Below are 22,117 nucleotides of genomic sequence, written 5' to 3'. Positions count from 1 at the left end.
ATAATATATATTACATAATGATATTATATAATATCAGTTTATATATTACTGAGTATTAACTACTCAGTGTGGTACATGTCACTATTATTCTCATTTTGTTTACAAGGAAGCTGAAGCCCCAACACCCACAATTGGATCTACCATACTGCTTTGTCTCTCATATGACAATCTCAGGAAATTCATATTAAAAATATTTTATAGTTTTGGGGTGCCTAGGTGGCTCAGTCGGCTGAGTGTTCAACTCTTGGTTTCAGCTCAGGTCATGATTTCACAGTTTCATGAGTTCAAGAAGCATGTTGGGCTATGGGGCGCCTGGGTGGCTCAGTCAGTTAAGCCTCCGACTTTAGCTCAGGTCATGATCTCACAGTTTGTGGGTTCGGGCCCCACATTGGGTTCTGTGCTGACATAGCTCAGAGCCTGGAGCCTGTCTTCGGATTCTGTGTCTCCCTCTCTCTTTCTGACTCTCCCCTGCTCATGCTGTCTCTATCTCTCTCTCAAAATAAATAAAACATTTAAAAAAATTAAAAAAAAAAAAAGAACCATGTTGAGCTCTGCACTGGCAGTGTGGAGGCTGCTTGTGATTCTCTCCCTAGCTCTCTGCCCTCCCCCACTCTCACTGTCTCTTCTCTTTCAAAACAAATAAATAAGGGGCGCCTGGGTGGCTTAGTCGATTANAAAAAAAAAACATTAAAAAAAATAAATAAGCCTAAAAATATTTTATAGTTTAAAGAAAATCTAAATTAAGGATTTAGATCAATTGCCACAAGACACTGAGTGAAAAGAAAAATCATGGAGTCTATTCAACTGGAAAGGTCAGGCTCCTCCTCTATGAAACTAGGTCATTTCTTAGAAAAGAGAAGGGAGGGGAATGAGAATGTCACACAAGAGAAAGAATCTGAGCGAATCAGGAAAGAAGACAAGAGAGAGCACAGGAACAAGGAAGCAGGCAGGTGGGTAATTGGCAGAAGGGAAGGTAAGAGCTGGGAGTAGAACTGAGAGAAATATTTTACTTTTTCAGCCAAAAGGTAATCAAACATAGGGCTTTCGAAAAGAACTAGAGAACTTGCTCTGGTGATACTAAAAAATAACCTTCATGAACCACCTTTTATAACATTATGTATTTATGAGACACTCACCCTTGGCTCTTTTCCAACATGCTTGTCTGTAACAGTCCTTTAATGATAAAGAAGGAACAAATCTGAATTAATACCTGATGTCGCATCTGGATCTTCTCTATGAAGCTTCTTAAGCTTCTTACTAACCAGATTCAATAAAGTAACTGGAGTCTCCATAAAAAAACAGGTATTTTCAAATATTTAATATGAATTTCTTTCCAGCTAGGAATCCAACATAAAAAAACAACTCTCTCAATTTTTTGGCCAATGAGCAGGAAAGGATTGCAGATGGGGAGAGGAGGCGGGTAGCAGAAGGCCTCTGAATTATAAAGGGTATGAATACTTGAATTTTTTTTAGAATTCTCCAAATTCTATTTTCTACTTTCGTGTATGTATTTTAACTGAAACTAGGTTAACCAATCTTTAGTGTAATGTTCTATAATAATGAAAATTATTTGTGCTTCCATAGTAGCAGTAGTCTAAATAATCTTACATTGTAATTACATGGTCCATATATAAATAGTAGCTTTAAAATATATATATATATATAGTAGCTTTAAAATTTTACTGTCTTTAAAAAAAAAAAGGTAAATATCCTTTTCCAGTTTGGGTTATACAAAAGTAATCCCAGATGACAACATGTAAACATGTATCTGGGGGAAATTAGCATCAGCTAATAATATTATACAGGGCACTCCCTAGACATACTAATGCTGAAAATTCACATCCACACAGCTCTTTTATCCTGGATTCCGGGGTACCTTTCATGAGCATCTAATGTCCTGCCAACTTCCAGTCACGAAGGTGTCCTCAATTCATTCTGTCATTTAGTGAGTGATTGCTATGTTCCACGCACTTTCTAGGTGATGGAAAAACAGAACAACTTTCTGAACTCAAAAAAAAAAAAAAAGGTTTCGGAACTCTTGAAACTTACAATTTCAGGAGAAAGACAATTTAAAAACATCAGAAAATACATAATATCATTTCAGGCAGAGATAAATACCATTAAGAAAGCGTAAAGCAATGGGGTCCTTGGGTGGCTCAGTTGGTTAAGCATCTGACTATTTCGGCTCAGGTCATGATCTCATGGTTCATGGGATTGAGCCCTGAGTAGGGCTCCCTTGCTGACCGTGCAGAGCCTGCTTTGCATTCTTTATCTGTGCTCCTCCCCCACTTAACACGTTCCCTCTCTCTCTCTCTCAAAATAAATAAATAAACATTAAAAAATAAATCTTTAAAATAAAGAAAGCATAAAACAGGGTAAGAGGCTAGAGTGAAGAAGATGAGTAGCTATCTTAGGGAAGGCTTCTGTGTTTCTGAGAGGATATTTTTTAAAATGTTTATTTATTTTAAGAGAGAGAGAGAGAGAGAGCAGGGGAGGGGCAGAGAATCTAAGCAGGTTTTATGCTGTCAGCCTGGAGCCCAATGCAGGGCTCGAACTCATGAATCATGAACTGCAAGATCATGACCTGAGCTAAAATCAAGAGTCAGATGCTTAACCAACTGAGCCACCAGGCCACCCTTCTGAGAGGGTAACATTTTAAATAGAGGCCTTAACAGATGTGAAGGGGTAAGCCAGGAGAAGGTTTGGGAGAAAAGTGTTCCAGACAGTAGACAGGATAGGCAAGACTGTAACAGGGAAAAGCTTAGTGTGTTTGATAGCCCCTATCATAAATACCCCCATCTCAGCCTCCCTGAAACACCCTGAAATATTTAATCTCCCAAAACCCTTCCCCCTGCTTCCTGAATCCCACCCCACTTCCTCCAGCCCATGTCAAGTTCTTTTGTGGCCAGTTATAAACTTTGTAAGTTTATACTGTTAAGTTTCTTTATGACACTGCTAGTTCCAACCTGAGGAGGAGGTAAAAAATGAAAAAGTTCTAACTTCTCAGTCAAAAGATAATTCATTTACCCAGAGGAGGAGGCTGGGTGAGGAAAAAGAATGTGGAGAAGTTAAATGGTAAGGAAGAGGAGGGCAGAGGAAATGTTCATTCTGAAGTCCCAGTTGGAATCTGAAGGCTATTTTACAAGTAAATCATACACATGAATTTTGGTTTAGCGACTGTAGAATTAAACATTTATATAACCGAGGTCCAAACCTCCACTTACTACCATTATTTTTTTAATGAAAAACTAGTTGTAGACTAACAACTGACTTACAAATGAGCATTTAGAATATATATCATTCAAAATTCATAAATGGTGGGGACCACCCGGCTGACTCAGTCAGTAGAACATGTGACTCTTATGTCAGGGTTGTGAGTTTGAGCCCCATGCTGGTCAAAGAGTTTACTTAGAACAAAACCACAAAATTCATAAATGGGGGCTGCTTCCATTTTACATGCTTGGTGCCATATTTTCCTCTGAAATAATGAAAAAGAAGCTTCAGTTAAGGTTGAAAGAACTGCAAATTTTGAATTAATGTTTCTTATGACATCAGACAAGTTTTTTAACGAAGAAGAAGAAGAAGAAGAAGAGGAAGGAGGAGGAGGAGGAGGAGGAGGAGGAGAAGAAACAATTCTTTATAGAGGCTTTAGAGAGAGAACACCACTAAAAGTACCACTGTCTGGTACTAAAAGAGAGTGAGGCTAAAAAACAATATTTTTTCTAATATATTTCAAAATATATTAAGAATCTGACCATGTCTTAATAATTATATTGCCATTTGTCTGCTTCAAGTCACCATATCTCTTGTCCGGATTATTACAACAGCCTCCGAAAAGGTGTTCCCACTTCTACCCTTGCCCATCTGCAATCTATTCACAACACAAAATCCAGAATGATCCTTATACATGTCAGTCAAATCAGGCTATTGTCCTGCTCAAACCCTCCAATGATTCCTCATTTTATTCCAAGCAGAAACAAAGTCTCTCTAATGGCCTACAAGGGCTCCCCCCACCCCAACCTCATCTCATACTACTCTCCCCTCTGCCCACCGCTTTTTGCTGTTCCTCAGCACCTAGGCATGCATCGCCCCTAAGTCCTCTGCCCTAGGAACCATTCTCTCTGCCCACAACCACTACCCTACCCTCAGCCATTTGGTTGGTTCTCCATGCAAGTCTTTGCTCAAATCTTACTTTCTTAGTGAGGCCAACCTTGGCCACCCTAAGGTGGTAACTTTCCGCTCACCTCCACCCTAGTAACTTAAATCCCCGTAACCCACTCTTTTTCCTTTTTTTTTTGCAGGCATTTCCTTCTTTCAAAATATATGACTTGATGATATTTTGTGTGTATTTTTTTTTAATTGTTTGTTGTCTCTCACTTGGATATAAGCTGCTCAACGGCCTGCATCGTTGTGTTTTGTTTGCTGATCTTCTAATTGCCTAGGGCCTTATCTGATACATAGTAATGTACCAGAAATGGTTTGAAGAAATTAATCAATAGGCTTGCAAATACTGACATTGTTTTAAGTCTGCTTCCTTCTTTTTAGTGGGTATGGGGAAAGAGCATTCCTTCAAACTTTGCACAGTACAATTACTCAGCAAATTACTCATTAAGTGAATGGTTTGCCTTTTTTCTGGACACAAATAGCTTAGTAATAAATGTGCCCAGGCGAAATGCCAGAGATAATTTTGAAGAGCTCAGCGTGATACTTGAGTAAAAACCAGACTAGTTGTTCTGCTTGTACTTTTAATAATGATTGCATTTGCAAAACTGCCTTGACAGGAGTTTTCAGGATTACCGTTTTGTTACCATATTGTAGACAGTAAAATTAACCTTAGCTTGAATGATTTCTTTAAAAATAGCAGAAAATTGTAAAACTGTTATTGCATAATTTTTCACCTGTCTTTGTAACTTGCAGGCATTAGGTTCTGATGGAATAGCCATGAAATTATATGGCTACCTACACTGCCAAAAAGTGACATGATAAGGGGCACCTGGGTGGCTCAGTTGGTTAAGTGTGAACTTGACTGAGTTCAAGCTCCATGTCTGCCTTTGCCCTGACAGCTCAGAGCCTGGAGCCTGCTTCAGATTCTGTGTCTCCCTCTCCCTCTGCCCTTCTCCTGCTTGTACTCTGTGTCTTCTCTCTCTCAAAAGAAATAAATATTTAAAAAAATTTAAACAGTTACATGACATTATGTTGCTCAATTTTTATTTTGGTAAAAGATTGCCAAACTAATAAATCAGAAATTAATATTTCCAGATACCTCAATTCTCAAGGACTGTATTATATTAAAATATGTTTCCTGGAATGCCTCTATGATATGATTACCTTAGATCTCATATCCTATACTGCGCTTGATAGTACAGTTTACGTGGCAGGTAACATTAGTGAAGTGGGGAAAGACTTCATGAAGTACTTTGACACCATAGAAGAAAAATATTAAAAAAAAATTTTTAAGTTTATTTATTTTGTTGGGGGGATAAGCAGGGGAGGGTCAGAGAGAGAGGGAGAGAGAGAATCCCGATCAGGCTCTGTGCTGTCAGCGCAGTGCCCAATGTGGGATTCAAATTAACAAGCTGTGATCATGACCTGAGCTAAAACTAAGAGTCAGACACTTAGCTGACTGAACCGTCAGGTGCCCCAGAAGAAAAATATTAAAATGTAATACATAGTTTATTAATTTTCTGCAAGTTGTTTTTTCAAGTTTATTTATTGGGGGGGGGGCCGAGAAAGAGGGAGAGAGAGAATCCCAAGTAATCCCAAGCAGGCTCCATGCTGTCAGCACAGAGCCCAACACAGGGCTTGAATCCATGAACTGTGAGATCATGACCTAAGCCAAAACCAAAAGTTAGGCACTTAACTGACTGAGCCATCCAGGCACACCCTGTAACTTGTTGCTGTTGTTGGGTTTGTTTGTTTGTTTGTTGTTTTTTGCGTAAGTTCTATGCCCAATGTGGGGCTTGAACTCAGAACCCTGAGATCAAGAGTTGCTTGCTCCATTGACTGAGTGAGTCAGCCAGGCATCCCATGCAATTTGTATCTTTAAAAATATTTTGTTTTACTAAAAACTAAAGTTTAAATATCTTCTTTTACCTTAAAGTTCAATAATTCCTGACTGAATATCAGAATCTCATCAGTTAATAGGCAATTTATCTCATTATAGTATTTTACTATGACATCAGAGAGTATCTTCTATATAGTCAATCTTGGCTTTTCTGATTTGTACTAACTTCTGATTAACTGTAACTATTAAACGGTCAGGGAACTATTCCAAGCACTCAATTGTTGCATTAATAAGCCAGTTGTCAATCCTGGAGGTTAAAACAAAACAAAACAAACCAATGGTTAACAGTTCCATTTAACTACCTAAAACAATATTTGATAAAATGTAAGTCTATATGTAATGAAATATAAAGAGACTAATTTTGAGAAAATCATTTCAATAATTTTTGCTGGTTGATTACAAGAGTAAAGTAGAGGGGATAGCTTTTTTCTTCACCAAATACCACCACACCTTTCTGTACATTTATTTTCAAGGAATAAAAAATAGTTTTTGGCTACCTTTTCATTATTTCTCATTTTCTTAGATTATGTTCAGAAGAGTTCATCTGCACTGTTCCCTTCCATGAGTGATTCCCTTGCTTTTCCCCACTATAATAATTAGGTGGATATGGTTCGATTATTATTTGGAAAAAAGATACTAAATATTTCCCTAATCAAGATGCACTTTTATTCCATCGCAAACTGTTTTCTCTCTCTCTCTCTCTCTTTTTTTTTTTATCTCCCCACTTGAGTAAAATAAGAAATTGAGGATATTACACTCCTCCCTCCCTTTGGTGATTCCTGTAATTCCCCCATTTCCTAATGGGCCACTATCTGAACACACAGGTTTTGCTGAGATAGGTTAGTATTTATTCTAATATCCTTCAATACTGAGTCCCTTTTGTCTTGACTTCTTATATAGCACTTATATTTATACATTCTCACATAGTCTTACCATATCAACTTGGAATTCATGTGTGTATGTATGTATACATGCCAGCACGTGGATACAAAATTACAAAATCAGAGAGAAGAGAAAATAGTAAGAGAGTACAGATCAAATTTCATTGCCTACCAATGTTTTTTTCCTTCTTCAATCTGTCTTCATCTTGGGGTTCTGGATATTCTTTGTAGTCTCATTGAAATCTTTCCTCAAACATTTTCTTAGGATGTAGTTTCTGGGTGATATACTCTATGAATTTATGATAATTCTCAAATGTCTTTCCTTTTCTCATTCCTTTTTCCTTCCCTCTTTCCCTCCTTCTCTTTTTAGCCTCCACCTCCCACAGATGAATAGTATATCCTGCCTAATATGTGTGACTAATTATCTCCTAGAGCTTTGTGTTGCAGATAAAAGATTAATGGCAGTTGAACTATTTTTCTCTTAAAGGTAGCCTACACTTTCTGCCTAGAAATGCCAATTGATAAAGGCCAACTGGCTGCTCTTTCCTGAAGAAGTATCTAAAGAAATCCTGTTTCTTTGATGGTATCCCTATACTCTCCCTGTCTAGAGGCATGGGGAAGATTTAGCTATTTGTTTGGGTCTTTCTTGACCCCATTGTGAATTAAGGAAACCAAATGACAAATAGGACCACAGTTGACTATCCAAATGGATCCACAGGTCCCTGATCATCAAGGTTCCTAGGATCTGAAGCTTTCGGTACTCAACCTTGGAGTATGATGTTCTTTTCTTGTTTGGCCCATGTAGAAACATAATGTATCAGGGTCTCCCTGCTGGAATCCCAATAGCACCCAAGGTTTTATAGTTCCTAGAAGCTGGTTTATTTACGATTGTAAATACCTTGGAGTTAGGAGTGAAAGAGAGGGAGCCTCATTCAGGTTATATGATTCTCTGAATATCTGCATAAATAAGGCTGATTTTATCATAGAGCTTATCTCATTGAACTGTAATGTTTTGCTCCATGAGTATCCCTCCTCCTAGACGATAGCTTCTTTTAGGGCAGAGATTAAAAAAAAAAAAAAAAACACCTGGTAGAAACTGTGATGGTTATATTATTTTAGAGTCATAAAACAGAAATGATAGGATTTTGGAAAAAATTCGGGTCTGGTGCAGGGAAAGGATGGTTGACAAATCATTACTGAATTCAAATGAATGAAACCACTTTGGTTTCCAATGATCTTGCAGGTCATAACCAGTGATTTTCTATGTTACATCGAATGAGAATTCAAAGTGGTTAATTTATGAAACAGAGATGGTGTCAGCTTACATGTAAGGATATGTTCTTACAGCTTAACATACCAAGCATAAAATATATGAAAGGATTTTTTAGTTATAAATTATTTAACAATAAAAATGGTCATTCACTCAGATGGACATAAGCTTGGAATAACCTCTCTGACTAGACAAGTGTTTGAGAGAATGAGGTCTTCCTCTTTGCTTCTTTGAAGATTTTTTTATTTTATTTTATTTTTTAGTGGCAGCAAGTGAGTTGGGGAGAGGGGAGAGAGAAAGAGAGAGAGAGAGAATCTTAAGCAAGTTCCATGCTCAGCATGGAGCCAAATGCGGGGCTCAATCCTCAATCCCATGACCCTGGGATTAGGATCTGCACTGAAATCAAGAGGTGGACCCTCAACTGACTGAGCCACCTAAGTGCCTGAGGATTTTGTGTTTTAAGTGGAGGCTCCAAAATATTTTCCAAGAATGGACAGTGAATCAGCTAAAAAATATATAGCACTGTCTGTTGTTTCCAAATATCTTCCACAGCTTAGAAACAAAGGTAATGTAACCATCAGATTGATAAATAACATATTCAACCAATATTACAAAATTCTTTCATATCTAAGTAATACATAAAAAGCTACCTTAATTTTATATAATGGATTAATTTAATACTAAGATAATTTAAATTTGCTAAATTACAACTTTTCTTGTCAAGATTAACCTTTAAATAAACATCAAAGCTATGAGCCATATTGGTTTATTTTCTGCTGAGGTTGATAATAAAGTGATAGGATCCAGCTTTTAAAACCAACAATAGGTTAACTCCAAATATAAAAAACTACTAGTCATGCTTATGAATTATTGTGCACATCTGAGAGAATAGGAGATTACTAATTATAATTTTATTCAAAGCAGCACAGATAACTAGTTTTTATCTTTAAATTATAATATAGAAGAGAGAGAGTTAAAATGGCAGAGTAGTAGGGAAATTCTAGGCTTGCATCATTCCTCAAACACAGTAAGATCATCCTCAAATCATTTCGAACACCCAGGAAATTTATCTGAAGATTAAGAGAAAAATCTGTGCATTTAGAGGGAGAGAATGTGGCAAGTAGGAGGTGCAGCAACATGAACTGCAGAATAGAAAAGCCTTGGTGCTGCAGAGAGGAGGGAGCCCTTTTCACAGAGAGAGGAGGGGGTGGTAGTGAAAAGAGAGAGCTTTGGGTTCTGTCAAGAAAAACACTTCCCCCAAACCATTGACTGGGGAATTGAGAAAAACTGACTATCACAAGTTTTCACAAGCAATAGAACTCAAATTCTGAGGTTTTAGACATATGAGCCATTCAAGGGAGTCAAGCCAGGTGAGCAGCAGTGCTCTTGGGGAGGAGGACGGAGGCCCCAGAGTGGACATATGGTGTAGGGATCCCCTGGGTTGCACTGGGAGAGAATGTTCCCCTTCTGGAATACATTTGGAAAAGGGTATATTGCCTCTCCAAGGCACAAAGACCCAGTGGGTGCCGTTGAATGACCATTTATTGGCAAGGACAGAAGCATGCACAGAGGGCAAATAACCTGCTTGCTGCTTTTGGCTGCTTCACCATAAACTCCCAAGGACCTGCATGGCCATGTTACTGCTTTTCTGGGACAGAACAGCACAGACACAGTGTGGCAAGGCTCTCCTCCAGGGGAGGGATTTGGTCCATACGCACCAGGTCCTTTATGATTTGAAATTTTCAATACTGGCTGCATGCCAGAGATAAAACAGAGGAGACCTGTGGCACTGGGTGGGTTGACGGCCTGGGCACAGAGAAGGTGAGAACAAGGATCTGACCGAAGTCTGGGACACCAGAGGGGAAATTGTTCACTTTTCTCTGAGGGTTTTCTGAAAAGCCTGTGGGTGGGAGGTCCCCTCTCCAGGGATGAGAGAGCTGGGTGATGCCCTCTCCCTCTGCCAGTCCCCAGCAAGGGCAGACTTCAATGAGCAACACAGCACCCCCAGTGGAGACTGGAACTGATTACATCAAACCCCGCCCCCCTGCACCCTGTAGGCTCATCTTTATGAGGGCAAGTCTGATTGTGAGCCAGTACATCTGGCCTCCTCCCCAGAGGACCAGCACAGGCCCCCTGCATACCAAGTCTACTGATCATAGAGTGCTCTAAAGCATCAGCTTCAGTTCTGTGGAAATTGGACAGGGCTTCTTTCTTTCTTTTTCTTTCTTTCTTTCTTCCTCTTTAGAATCAGGCTTATAATTTTTTGTTTGTTTATTTCTTCCTTTTCCTTTTCTCTTTTTTTGATCAGCTTTTTTTAAAAAAAATCAGGCTTATTATAACAAACAAATCAAAACACACCTAGTTAAAGGTCCAAACACTCCCCATTGTAAGCAAAGAACTCTGCAGAGGATTGACCTGTGGGAAAACACAACAGCAAAATGCACACAGCATACACCAGAAACACTTCCTGAAGCAACAGGTCATGGACAGCGTATGACCCCTTCTTACTATGGCATAATTCTCAGGAGCAGGAAACATAACAAGCTTTCATAACACACAAAAGACAGAAGCCTAGACAAAATGACAAGATGGAGGAATTCTCCCCAAAAGAAAGATCAAGAAGAAATCACACCCAGGGATATTCTCAAATCAGATATAAGTAATATATTGGAACAAGAACTTAGAACAACACTCATAAGAATACTAGTTGTGCTTGAAAGAAGCATAGGAGACACCAGAGAAACCCTTGGTGCAAAGATAAAAGACCTAAAAACTAGTCATGCTGAATTAAAAATGCTATAACTGAGATACAATATTAAATGTAGTCACAACTAGGAAGGAAGAATCAGAGGAATGAATATGTGATATAGAAGATAAAATTATAGAAAATAATAAAGCTGAAAAGAAGAGGGAAAGAAAACTATTAGATCACAAGTATACACTTAGGGAATTCAGCAATTCCATAAAGCACAATATTATCCACATCATAGGAGTCCCATAAGAAGAAGAGTGGGAAAAAGGGACAAAAGGTTTATTTGAACAAATTATAGCAGAGAACTTCCCTGATCTGGGGGAAGGAAACAGGCATTCATGTCCAAGAGGCACACAGAATTCCCTTCAAAATCATCATGACATATCATAGTGAATCTTGCAAAATTCAAAGCTAAAGAGAGAATTCTGAAAGCAACTAGGGATGAAAGGTCCTTAACCTACTAGGGTAGACACATGAGGTTAGTAGCTGACCTGTCCAAAGAAACATGGCAGGCCAGAAGGAAACAGCATGATATATTCAACATGTTAAATGAGAAAAATATACAGCCAAGAATACTTATCCAACAAAGCTACCATTAGAATAAGAAAGATAAAGAATTCCTAAGATAAGCAAAAGTTGAAGGAATTCATGAACACTAAACCAGCTCTGTGAGAAATATTAAAGTGAGAAAGAGCGACAAAGCAACTAAGACTAGAAAGGTACAGAGACAATCTACAGGAATAGTGACTTTACAAGTAATACAATGACACTAAATTGATTACTATTAGTAATTACTCTGAATGTAAATGGAACAAATGTTCCTATCAAAAGACATAGGGTATCAGAATGGATAAAAATAGAAGACCCATCAATATGCTGCATAAGAGACACCTCTAGATTGAAAGGGGATGGAGAAGCATTTGTCATACAGGTGGACATCAAAAGAAAGCTGGAATACCCATACTTGTATCAGAAAAACTAGATTTTAAGCCCAATATTATAACAAGAGATGAAGAAGGGCACTATATGATAATAAAGGGGTTCTATCCAAGAAGATCTAACAATTGTAAATATTTGTGCCCCCAACTTGAAAGACCCAAATATATAAGTCAATTAATAGCAAACATAAAGAAATTCATTGATAATAGTATAATAATGCAATAAGGGGGACTTTAACACCCCACTTATGGCAATGGATAGATCATCAAAGTGGAAGATCAACAAGGAAACAATGGCTTTGAATGACACACTGGACCTGATGGACTTAACTGATATATTCAGAGCATTTCATCATTAAGGAACAGAATACATATTCTTTTTGAATGCACATGGAACATTCTCCAGGATAGATTACATACTGGGTCACAAATCAGGCCTCAACCAGTACAAAAGGATTGAGATCATATTATGCATATTTTCAAACCACAACACTATGAAAAAAGAGTTTCAACCACAAGAAAAAATTTGGGAAGACCACAGATACATGGAGTTTAAAATAATCAATGAATGGGCTAACCAGAAAATTAAAGAAGAAATTAAAAAATACATAGAAGAAAATGAAAATGAAAACATGACAGTTCCAAACCTTTGGGATGTATCACAGGGAGTTATAAGAGGGAAGTATATAGTAATACAGGCCTAACTCAAGAAGCAAGAAAAGTCTCAAATACACAACCTAACCATACACCCAAAGAAGCTGGAAAAAGAACAGGAAATAAAGCATAAAGCCAGCAGAAGAAGAGAAATAATAAAGGTTAGACAGAAATAAATATTATTGAAATTTAAAAAAAAAAGAACACATCAACAAAACTAGGAGCTGGTTCTTTGAAAGAATTAACAAAATAGATAAACCCCTGGCCAGTTGTATCAAGAAGAAAAGTGAAAGGACCCAAAATAAATAAAATGACAAATGAAAGAGGAGAGATCACAATCAAGAATGCAGAAATGAAAACAATTATAAGAGAATATTATGAGATATAATATGCCAACAAATTGGGCAATCTGGAAGAAATGGATAAATTCCTAGAAACACAAAAACTACCAAAACTGAAACAGAAATAGAAAATTTGAACAAACCTATACCAGAAAAATAATGAATCAGTAATCAAAAATCTCCAACAAATAAGAGTCCAGAGCTGGATGGCTTCCCAGGGGAATTGTACTAAACATTTAAAAAGAGTTAATATATATTCTTTTAGAGCTGTTCTGAAAAAATAAAAAAGGAAGGAAAAGTTCCAAATTCATTCTCTGAGATGGCATTACCTTCATTCCAAAACCAGACAAAGACCCCCTCCCCATTAAAAGGAGAATTACAAACCAATATCTCTAATGAACATGGATGCAAAAATAAATCAACAATATATTAGTAAATCAAATCCAACACTACATTAAAAGAATCATTCTCCACGATCAAATGGGATTTATTCCTGGGCTGCAGAGGTGGTTCAATGTTTGCAAATCAATCAATGTGATACACCACATTAATAAAAGAAAGAGAAACATATGATCCTCTCGATAGATGCAGAAATACATTTGACAAAAGATGCAGCATCTGTTTTAAAAATGTTTATTTATTTTTGAAAGACACAGAGAGACAGAGAATGAGTGACGGAGAGGCAGAGAGAGAGGGAGACACAGAATCCAAAGCAGGCTCCAGGCTCTGAGATGTCAGTGCAAAGGCAGACACAGGGCTTGAACTCATGAGAGATCATGACCTGAGCTGAAACCAAGAGTTGGACGCTTAACCAACTGAGCCACCTAGGAACCCCTACAGCATCCTTTGCTTGCTTGCTTTCAAGGGAGAGAGAGAGCAAGGGAGAGGCAGAGAGGGAGAGAGAGAATTCCAAGCAGGCTCTATGCTGACAGCATGGAGCCCAAAGTGGGGCTCTCACTCAAAACCTATGAGATCATGACTTGAACTGAAACCAAGAGTTGGACGCTTAACGAACTGAGCCACCCAGGAGCCCCTTTACAGCATTCTTCAAGGAAGTAGGGATAGAAGAAACATACCTTGACATCATAAAAGCCACATATAAAAGACCCACAGTAATTATCATCCTCAATGGGGAAAAACTCAGAGCTTTTCCTCTAAGGTCACCAACAGGACAGGAATATCCATTCTCACGATTGCTATTGAACATAGTATGGGAAATCTTATTCATTTCACCAATCAGACAACAAAAGAAGTAAAAGTCACCCAAATTGGCAAGGAAGAAATCAAACTTTCACTCTTCCCAAATGACACGATACTCTATGTGGAAAAACCTAAAGACTCCACCAAAAAATTGCTAGAAGTGATACATGAATTTAGCAAAGTCACAAGGTATAAAAACAATGTGCTGAAATTGGTGCATTTCTATAAAACAATAATGAAGTAGCAGAAAGAGAAATCAAGGAATTGATCCCATTTACAATTGCACCAAAACCCATAAATACATAGAAATGAACCTAACCAAAGAGATAAAAGATCTGTATGCTGAAAACCTTAGAAAGCTTATGAAAGAAATTGAAGACCTATGAAATGGAAAAACATCCCATGTTCATGGATTGGAAGAACAAATATTGTTAAAATGTCTATACTACTCAAAACAATCTACACATTCAATGCAATCTCCATCAAAATATCAAAGTAACAGCTTTCCTTCCCTCCTGTGTCTTATTTATTTATCCTTCTAAGTCTCAGTTGCCCTTACTATAAAATGGGAATTTTACCTCTTACTTTACAGGCCTATTGTTAGATTATAAACAATACACATAAAATGTATAACAAACTGCTTAACAAAGGGAAAGGTGCAATAACTGGAAACTTTTTATTTGCATATTTACTGATAATTACACCCACCTGTAGTTAGGAATTTCTGGGGTGGGTGCCCTATATCCTTAGGTGAAAGTAATAAGATAATTGGTTTTTTCATTTGTAGTAGATAAATTTTGCTTTTATTTGGCTCTTCTTCTGCTTGCCCACTAGTTCCTTGAAGTTATCTTCTAGACCCTGTTCTCTTCTTATTACCTTTTCTTTGGGGCCCTTGTCTTTCCCTTATTACACTTATCCTAATTACCATTGATATCTTTTGCTCCTCTAAGGTGCAAATCAGGCTTGTCCTGCTTCTGTAATGGTTTGTCCAAATGCAGTGAAAGATGTAACCATTAATGAATTATGTATGTATCCCTCCTAATTGTTCTGGGGATGGGGCTCTTCTATGCACCTTTTGTGTCATCAGGAGAAAATCACAAGTAGGTGAAGTAAATAGTGAAGAGGAGTAAAGCAACAGGCTGCCTAGTTTTTTTCTGAAAGGTTAGGGAAGTGTTTGGGAGAGAGGATGGAATGGAAAAAGAATACACCCATAAGAAGATGGTCTTGGATTTAAATAGTAAGGAGTCTACATGTCTTTTTTTTCTGGTAGTATAGACTATATAGCATGTCCAGTTAATTGGATCATGGTCATTGTAAAAAAGAAATATTATTGGATCTATGTTGCCTCACCTGTCTTGTCTGATATAATGACTGTGTAGATGGAAACTCTTACAGAAGAGCAGATAATCAATACAACAAACACAGTACTTTTATCATATCTGAAAAGTCAATTCTTGGAGACAGTGAAAAGATCAGTAGTTACCAGGGGTTAGGGGGAAGGGAAGGATGAATAGGTGAAGCATAGAGGACATTTAGGTCAGTGAAACTATTTCTGTATGATTCTATGATGGTGGATACATTTCATTATACATTTGTCAAAACCCATATAATATACAACACAAAGAGTGAACAATAATGTAAACTATGAGCTTGAGTGATAATGATGTATCAGCGTAGGTTCATGGATTATAACAAATGTATCGCTCTGGTACAGGATGTTGATAATGGGGGAAGTATACTTATGGGGACTGAGGATATATAGGGACTCTATTTTCTGTGCAATTTCTGTGTAATTTTTCTGTGAACCTGAAACTGTTTTAAAAAATAATTAAAATATCAGTTCTTCCTGAAAAAATAATGAAAAATGAAATTACCTTCTTTCGAAAGTGAGAGAACAGGTTTGTCACAGGTTTGTGATATTTGGAGGTACAACCACATTTCCACATATTAATACTTCCTCAATTCCTTATTTTTAATTTTTTTAATTTGTGAGAGGATGGGGGAGGGGCAGAGAAAAAGAGAGAGAGAAAAAGAGGGAGATAGGGAGAGAAGCTTAAGCAGGCCCCACACTTAGCGCAGAGCCAGGTGCTGGGCTCAGTCCCACAACCCTGGGATCATGACCCGAGTCAAAATCAAGAGTTGGATGCTCAACTGACTGAGCCACCCAGGAGCCCCAAGTTCCTCCATTCTGTGCTATAGGATTCCAAATCACTTCATCTCCTGGTCTGTTAAGAAATAATATATGGACTTTTCTATTATATTGTATATGGGATCAAAATTTCAAACATATGTTTTAACTCACTAAAACTTATTTAGACATTCTCTATTTCCACAAAGGATTTCCGGGAGATAACAATAAAACACACAAGTAATTAATTTATTAGATAATAGAATATCACCGAAAGAGGACAAATTAGGGTTGGAAATAAAGAGAAAGAAAATATACTAATTCTAAGGTTAATATTTTTGCAATGATTGAATAGAAAAATTTTGCTCTGGGTTTCCAGATACCATTGGCTCTTTTTACTTTGGCTAAGTCACGTTTCAAAAGTATAAAGCATACAATTCATCAAAGAAGGTAAAAGTATTTTCTCCTATATATTCTGAAAAAATTTGTGTGGTAATGTCTTCCACAGCAGTTTTAGAGCAGCCACAAACATAGATTAATTTTTACATGACTTTTCTTTTACTGGGTTCTGAATAAAGTTGAAAGCATAACATTTAAGTTTAGCTCAATGAAGACTGTTTTATCATAGTCTAAATACAATATATTACACTATCTTGGTTAACACTAACCTTAAAGCTTTCTTTGCTTTTATTTCATCAGTGAACCCATTTTCAGATTGCTTTTTTCTTTTGCAAAAAAATAAAGGATATATGATTGCCTAGAAACCTGTTGAGACTACTGTTTTAATCTTCAGATTCGAATTCCTTTTTCTTTTTCAGTAGCTTCATTCCTACTGGTTCAAGTACTTTATGATTCATTAGAACTTGGCAAAGACAAACTCCTTTAAGAGGAGAGATGTCATTACTACTTAAGCACATATTTTGTATAAGATGACTTGATACTATGTCAACAGCATCAGAAACAGTAAAACAGTCTTTGTATGTTCGTAAGTGATGCTTCCTTTTTATTTCCACCTGAGTCTGAAGGGAGTAAATAATACCATCCCATAGTTGAGTAGCTTGAAAGGACTAGAGCATCCTGAAAAGAAAAAGAAGGAAAAACCAACAACCATGTTTCTTACAATTTAGATTACACAAAAATATGTAAGTTTCCTAGTTTTGACAACCTTGTGGTTTTGTATGGCATATCTGCTGCCAGTGTGTCTCTTGTTTCTTGTTTCTTTTCCTCCCATCTTACGTAAACCATAATTTATTTACTAAACCTGCACCCTGTTTGTCTGCCAATAACAACAGGGTAAAGCTAGGGACTTGCTTTACTCATATGAAATATATTACTGTGTGAATTTATATACCCTTAATGTGACATGATGACTACCTATACTTAATCTTGAAGAATATTTCCTTAGAAAATATTTAAAAGCAATGCACACACACACTGGAGTCTTGATTATGACAGAACTGTGACTTCATGAGGCTCTTTGCTTTTTCTTTCTTTTCTTTCTTCCTTCCTTCCTTTATTTTTATTTTTTTTTTCCCTTTTTTGACTGATGGCAAGCTCTTCATGAAAGAGATCTAGGGCAAGCAAACAGCTGAATAAAACTAATTGATTTATTTGCCAGTTGATCTGTATGAAAAATGTTTGTGAGGAATAATGAAAACCTGAAAGCAATAAACATGTCCATCATCTGGGGAACATTTAAATAAATTATGTCATAGCCTCACTGTGGAATATTAAACAGCCAATTTGGAAGAATGAGATTTATAGCATGGAAGGATTTCATTAAGTAGAAAAAACAAAACAAAAAAACTAGCAAGTTTTTTTTAAGAGAATGTGTATACTGTCATCTTAGTTATATAAAAATGAATTCCTGAATTACAGCTAGTATATGTAAATAAATAGACAAGTCTAGGAGGCCAACCTTCAAACTATTAACCTTTGGGAAGTAGGATTATAATGAAAAAGGATGCTCACTTTTTATTCTATTTGTGAGCTTTTGAATAATATCAATACATATCATTTAATACAATACTTTTTCAATTAATTGGAGACAGCAGAATTTTTCACTGAGATAAACTCACATACCACAAAATTCACCTCTTTATTTTATTTTTAAGTTATTATTATGTTTTAGTAGGCTCTAACACCTAACATCGGTGTGAACTCACCACCCCATGATCAAGAGTCACATGCTTTACTGAGCCAGCCAGGCACCCCAAAATTCATCCTTTTAAAATGTACAATTCAATGGTTTTCAATACACTCACATAGTTGTGCAACCATCAGTTTTATCTAATTCCAGGTCATTTCATCACTTCAGAAAGGAACTCATAGGTTAGCTGTCACTCCTCATTCCTCTCTAACCCAGTAAATTTTTAATTAAACAATTTTAAGAGTGATAATGGAATAAGTTGAAACATCTAGACTGTTGTTTCTAGGTCTTTTGTTGTTAGAATCCAAGAATTTAAGCTCTTTCCTTTGGAAACAGGATGCTCAATTTTACATAATAGTCTAATGTTTATGAGAAAACGACAGAAATAAAAACCCCATCACCTCCAAATGCCTTTTGTAACAGAAGCTGTCCGTCTATATTAGCCCAAGACCCTGTGGACAATGCCGAGACAGGAGTAGGGGATAATGGAAAGGGAGGAATTAGAGAAGAGGGGGCGAGGGAGTGATGGGCGAGTAGGGACGGGGTAGGGTGGAGTGGGGTGGGAAAGGCTAGGAGTCTGTGATCGGTGCAAAGAGTATGACCATCTGCTTCTCTAACCTTCATTAAACAAGTAGGCTAGGTTAAGGAAATAATTCTCCTGCTTGCCACCTCGTACTTTAACCCTTTGTTGTTCTAAGTGTAGCTGCTGACCAACAGCATTGGCGCCATTTGGGAACTTACTAGATATGCAGAGTATCAGACCCTACTCCTGAATCTAAACTGCATTTTAACAAAGCCCCCAGATGATATGCATATTCGTTTGTGAAGCACTGCTTTCGTGGACACCTTGGGTACAGTAGCTTCGGAAAGGAGCGCCTGGGTGGCTCGGTCGGTTGGGCGGCCGACTTTGGCTCAGTTCATGATCTCACTGTTCTTGAGTTGGAGCCCCGCGTAGGANCCACGAACCGCGAGACCACGACCTAAGCGAAAGTCGGACGCTTAACCGACTAAGCCACCCAGGCGCCCCCGAATAGCGATTCTTAACCCGAGACCAGAGAGGGCAGGTGGGATGAGAAAGGGGCGGGGCCAGAAAAGAGGTGACCCTCAGGAGCCAAGTCCAAACCACCCGCTCCTCTCAGCTGCCCTTCCCGTGAGTACACACTTGGTTAGGATCTATAGGGCTCCCTGTCCTCTTTTTACGGCAGAAGCCACCGTTAGGGCTCACGAAACCCGGCTCGCTCGGTCCTGGCCCCAGAAGCCCCCTCTGGCAGCCGAGTCTACGGAACCTGAGTCAAAAGAACCGCGGTTGGCTCGCGCTCGGGTTCCTCCCCTAGCTCGTAACACCGCCCCCACCTGGCAGCCGGTGGGCGGAGCCCAGGGAGCGTANAGTCTTCTTCCCCCTCTCCTTCTCTTCCTCCCCAGTCCCTCCCCACCCCTCCCCCTTCCCTCCTCCAGCTCCAACCTTTGAGGCCGCGCGGGTGGAGAAGGCTATGGAGTAAGCCGGCGGCAGCGGCTTGGCTCTGAGGTTGAGCAGGAGCAGCCAGGAAGCGTTTGGGGGGGCGGGGGAAACGAGCCCCAGCACCGCCCCTCCAGGGAAAGAGGGGAAGAGGTGAGTGACCGCCCATGGGCACCGGGCAATCGCCTTCACCTGCCACACTCCCATCTGGGCTCTCAAGGCCAGCAAGGAGGGAACGGGGAAGGACCCGCACCCGGGGTAGGCCTCCCGAGGCCCTTAGAGCTGGTGACTGTTGCCTGGTGACGGGCCTGCAGGCTGGGACGGTGGGCGCCCGTGCGCAGCCGAGCTGGGGGAGTGGCGAGCTCCGGGGAGCGGATCCGAGAGGCCCGAGTCCCCCGAAGAGGCCTTGAGGCGACGGGAGACCGGGACCGGAGCCATCTGCGGGAGGGATAGCCCCCTCTTTCAGGCGCTGGAGCTCGGGTTTCCGTGTTGGAGATCTTGGTTCCCTTTTGGGAAACACTATTCCGCGACTGGGTGAGACCGCTCGGGTCAGTTCTGAGGTCTGCACCTGATTGCCTGGGTTACCAAACAGCGCCCTACTGATCCAGGCTTCCTTTTCACCCTGCAGCTCTAGTTCTGGAACGGAAGGTTATTGTGGCTGAGGTGGGTGGGGCAGGTGTTTTGCGGAGACTAACACTCCCCTCAGTGGCTCCCTCACTCCTCTTTTCTAAGCGGGAGAGAAAGGGTGGAGAAAGGTTTAGATCGTAAAGCTTGCAAAAACTTGGGATCCGACTGAATACATTCCAATACTGTCAGGTCAGTCCCTGTGACAGTCTTCATGAGACACTGCATTCGAGCGACTTAAAAGTGCCGTGTCAATAGTGACTTAAAATTTTAAGTGCAAACTATTTTTTTTTTTGTAGAACAAATTCAGGAATTACTTGTATGATGACTTTTTTCTTTTTTTACAAATTGAATTCGATGAATAATAATTTTTTTAAGTAGTATTTGCATCTCTCTCCATTCTGGAAAATTAACATAGTTTAACGAAAATGCTCCAGACCTGCCTGTCACTTTAAAAGCCAGTTGTGTCCTGGTAATGGCTTGGAAGTCAGGTACTTGAAGCTTCCTTCTTGACTTTGCAGGCATTTTTGGTTTGGCTTCCTGTCTTATTCTTTAATATAAAAATATTGATTTTAAAATTTAAAGATGGGTTGTCATTTTTAAACTAGTCATAAAAGAAGCTTTGGGGGGTTTGTGTAAGGGAAAGGAACCTAATGGAAGGTAAGGACCTTCATTCTTTTCAGATCCACTTTACACAAATGCTGAAGCCTATTCTTCTGTCTCTAAGATCCATACACACTCAATAGAAACAGACATGTATTTCTATACCATAGAATACTTCTGAACAAATCAATTATAACTAGGAATAACTACCCAACTCATGTGTTTGAAATTCATTATTTATCCCCACCAAGAAAAATAGGTCTTCTTACTGTGTTTAACTCAGTGACTAGCTTCTTCATCCATCCCTTTTTTGTAGGAGTAGAGTGTGACATCTTCCTGGCTCTCCTGACTCCTATCACTCTCTCTTGATGTCCTGTTAGTTTGGCTTCTTGAACATGCCCACTCTTCATTGTCATTACTAGTACTCTCATTCCGGCCATCATCATCTCATCTGGAGTATAACCAGCTTCCTAATTATGGTTGGTCTACTTGCATTTACTGTGACCGGCTCTGTAGTTTTCCACACCAGACTGAGTTAATTTTTCAGAATGCAGATCTGTACATATTGTCTTCATGTTTAAAACCCTTCAGTGGCTTCCATTGTTTTTAAGAGAAACTAATATTCTTAACAACCTGTTTGCCCCCTCCCCCCCAGTTGCCTTTTGAACCTCATTTCCATAGTGCTTTCTGGCATTCCTTTCTCCCCTAGTCACCCTGTTCTTTCTGTTCTGCTTCAGGTACATGGCTTTTGGTTATGATGCTTCCTCCCCCTGGAAATGTGCTTCTTTTCCTTTTCATCCAGTTACTGCCTGTTCAGCTCAGTTCGGGGGAGACTTTTCTGGTTAAGATAGTCCCGTAATTATATGTTCACATGACACCATTACAGAGTTGCCATATTTATTAATAAATTAATGAGGTGTTTTTCATCTGGTACTGTGTAAGTGCTTAATAAATGTTTGTTGAATGAATTCATTCAGTGCTTACTAAATGTGCCAGGAATTGTATTCAACATTTTATGTTAATCATCTTGAATCCTTTGAACAACCACATGATATAT

At 38.8% G+C, this 22,117-nt stretch overlaps 2 protein-coding genes across 2 annotated transcripts in view; one reads left to right on the top strand and one right to left on the bottom strand.

Moving 5' to 3' along the window:
- The window catches only part of DEPDC4 (DEP domain containing 4), a 26,547-nt gene extending 5,565 nt beyond the window's left edge, over nucleotides 1-20,982 (bottom strand). The window contains 19 exon segments of the mRNA XM_077772184.1: nucleotides 1,195-1,288; nucleotides 4,689-4,816; nucleotides 4,903-4,955; nucleotides 6,098-6,126; nucleotides 6,129-6,220; nucleotides 6,222-6,311; nucleotides 8,369-8,440; nucleotides 8,650-8,758; nucleotides 15,451-15,486; nucleotides 15,975-16,014; nucleotides 16,016-16,065; nucleotides 16,628-16,632; nucleotides 16,897-16,967; nucleotides 16,969-17,295; nucleotides 19,145-19,152; nucleotides 19,560-19,666; nucleotides 19,668-19,707; nucleotides 19,840-20,469; nucleotides 20,901-20,982. Coding sequence (XP_077628310.1) covers nucleotides 1,195-1,288; nucleotides 4,689-4,816; nucleotides 4,903-4,955; nucleotides 6,098-6,126; nucleotides 6,129-6,220; nucleotides 6,222-6,311; nucleotides 8,369-8,440; nucleotides 8,650-8,758; nucleotides 15,451-15,486; nucleotides 15,975-16,014; nucleotides 16,016-16,065; nucleotides 16,628-16,632; nucleotides 16,897-16,967; nucleotides 16,969-17,295; nucleotides 19,145-19,152; nucleotides 19,560-19,666; nucleotides 19,668-19,707; nucleotides 19,840-20,469; nucleotides 20,901-20,982 — 2,063 coding nt within the window.
- SCYL2 (SCY1 like pseudokinase 2) overlaps nucleotides 19,772-22,117 on the top strand; it is a 64,376-nt gene continuing 62,030 nt past the window's right edge. Inside the window, exon 1 of the mRNA XM_077772174.1 lies at nucleotides 19,772-19,986. The gene's annotated coding sequence lies outside the window, so the exon portion shown is untranslated. The remainder of the gene's footprint in view (nucleotides 19,987-22,117) is intronic.

The sequence above is a fragment of the Crocuta crocuta genome, unplaced genomic scaffold (assembly GCF_008692635.1).
Source record: "Crocuta crocuta isolate KB4526 unplaced genomic scaffold, BGI_CrCroc_1.0 scaffold216, whole genome shotgun sequence".
Taxonomy (NCBI): Eukaryota; Metazoa; Chordata; class Mammalia; order Carnivora; family Hyaenidae; genus Crocuta; species Crocuta crocuta.
Note: the sequence above shows the minus strand (reverse complement) of the source record. Positions and strands in the feature narration are given on the sequence as shown.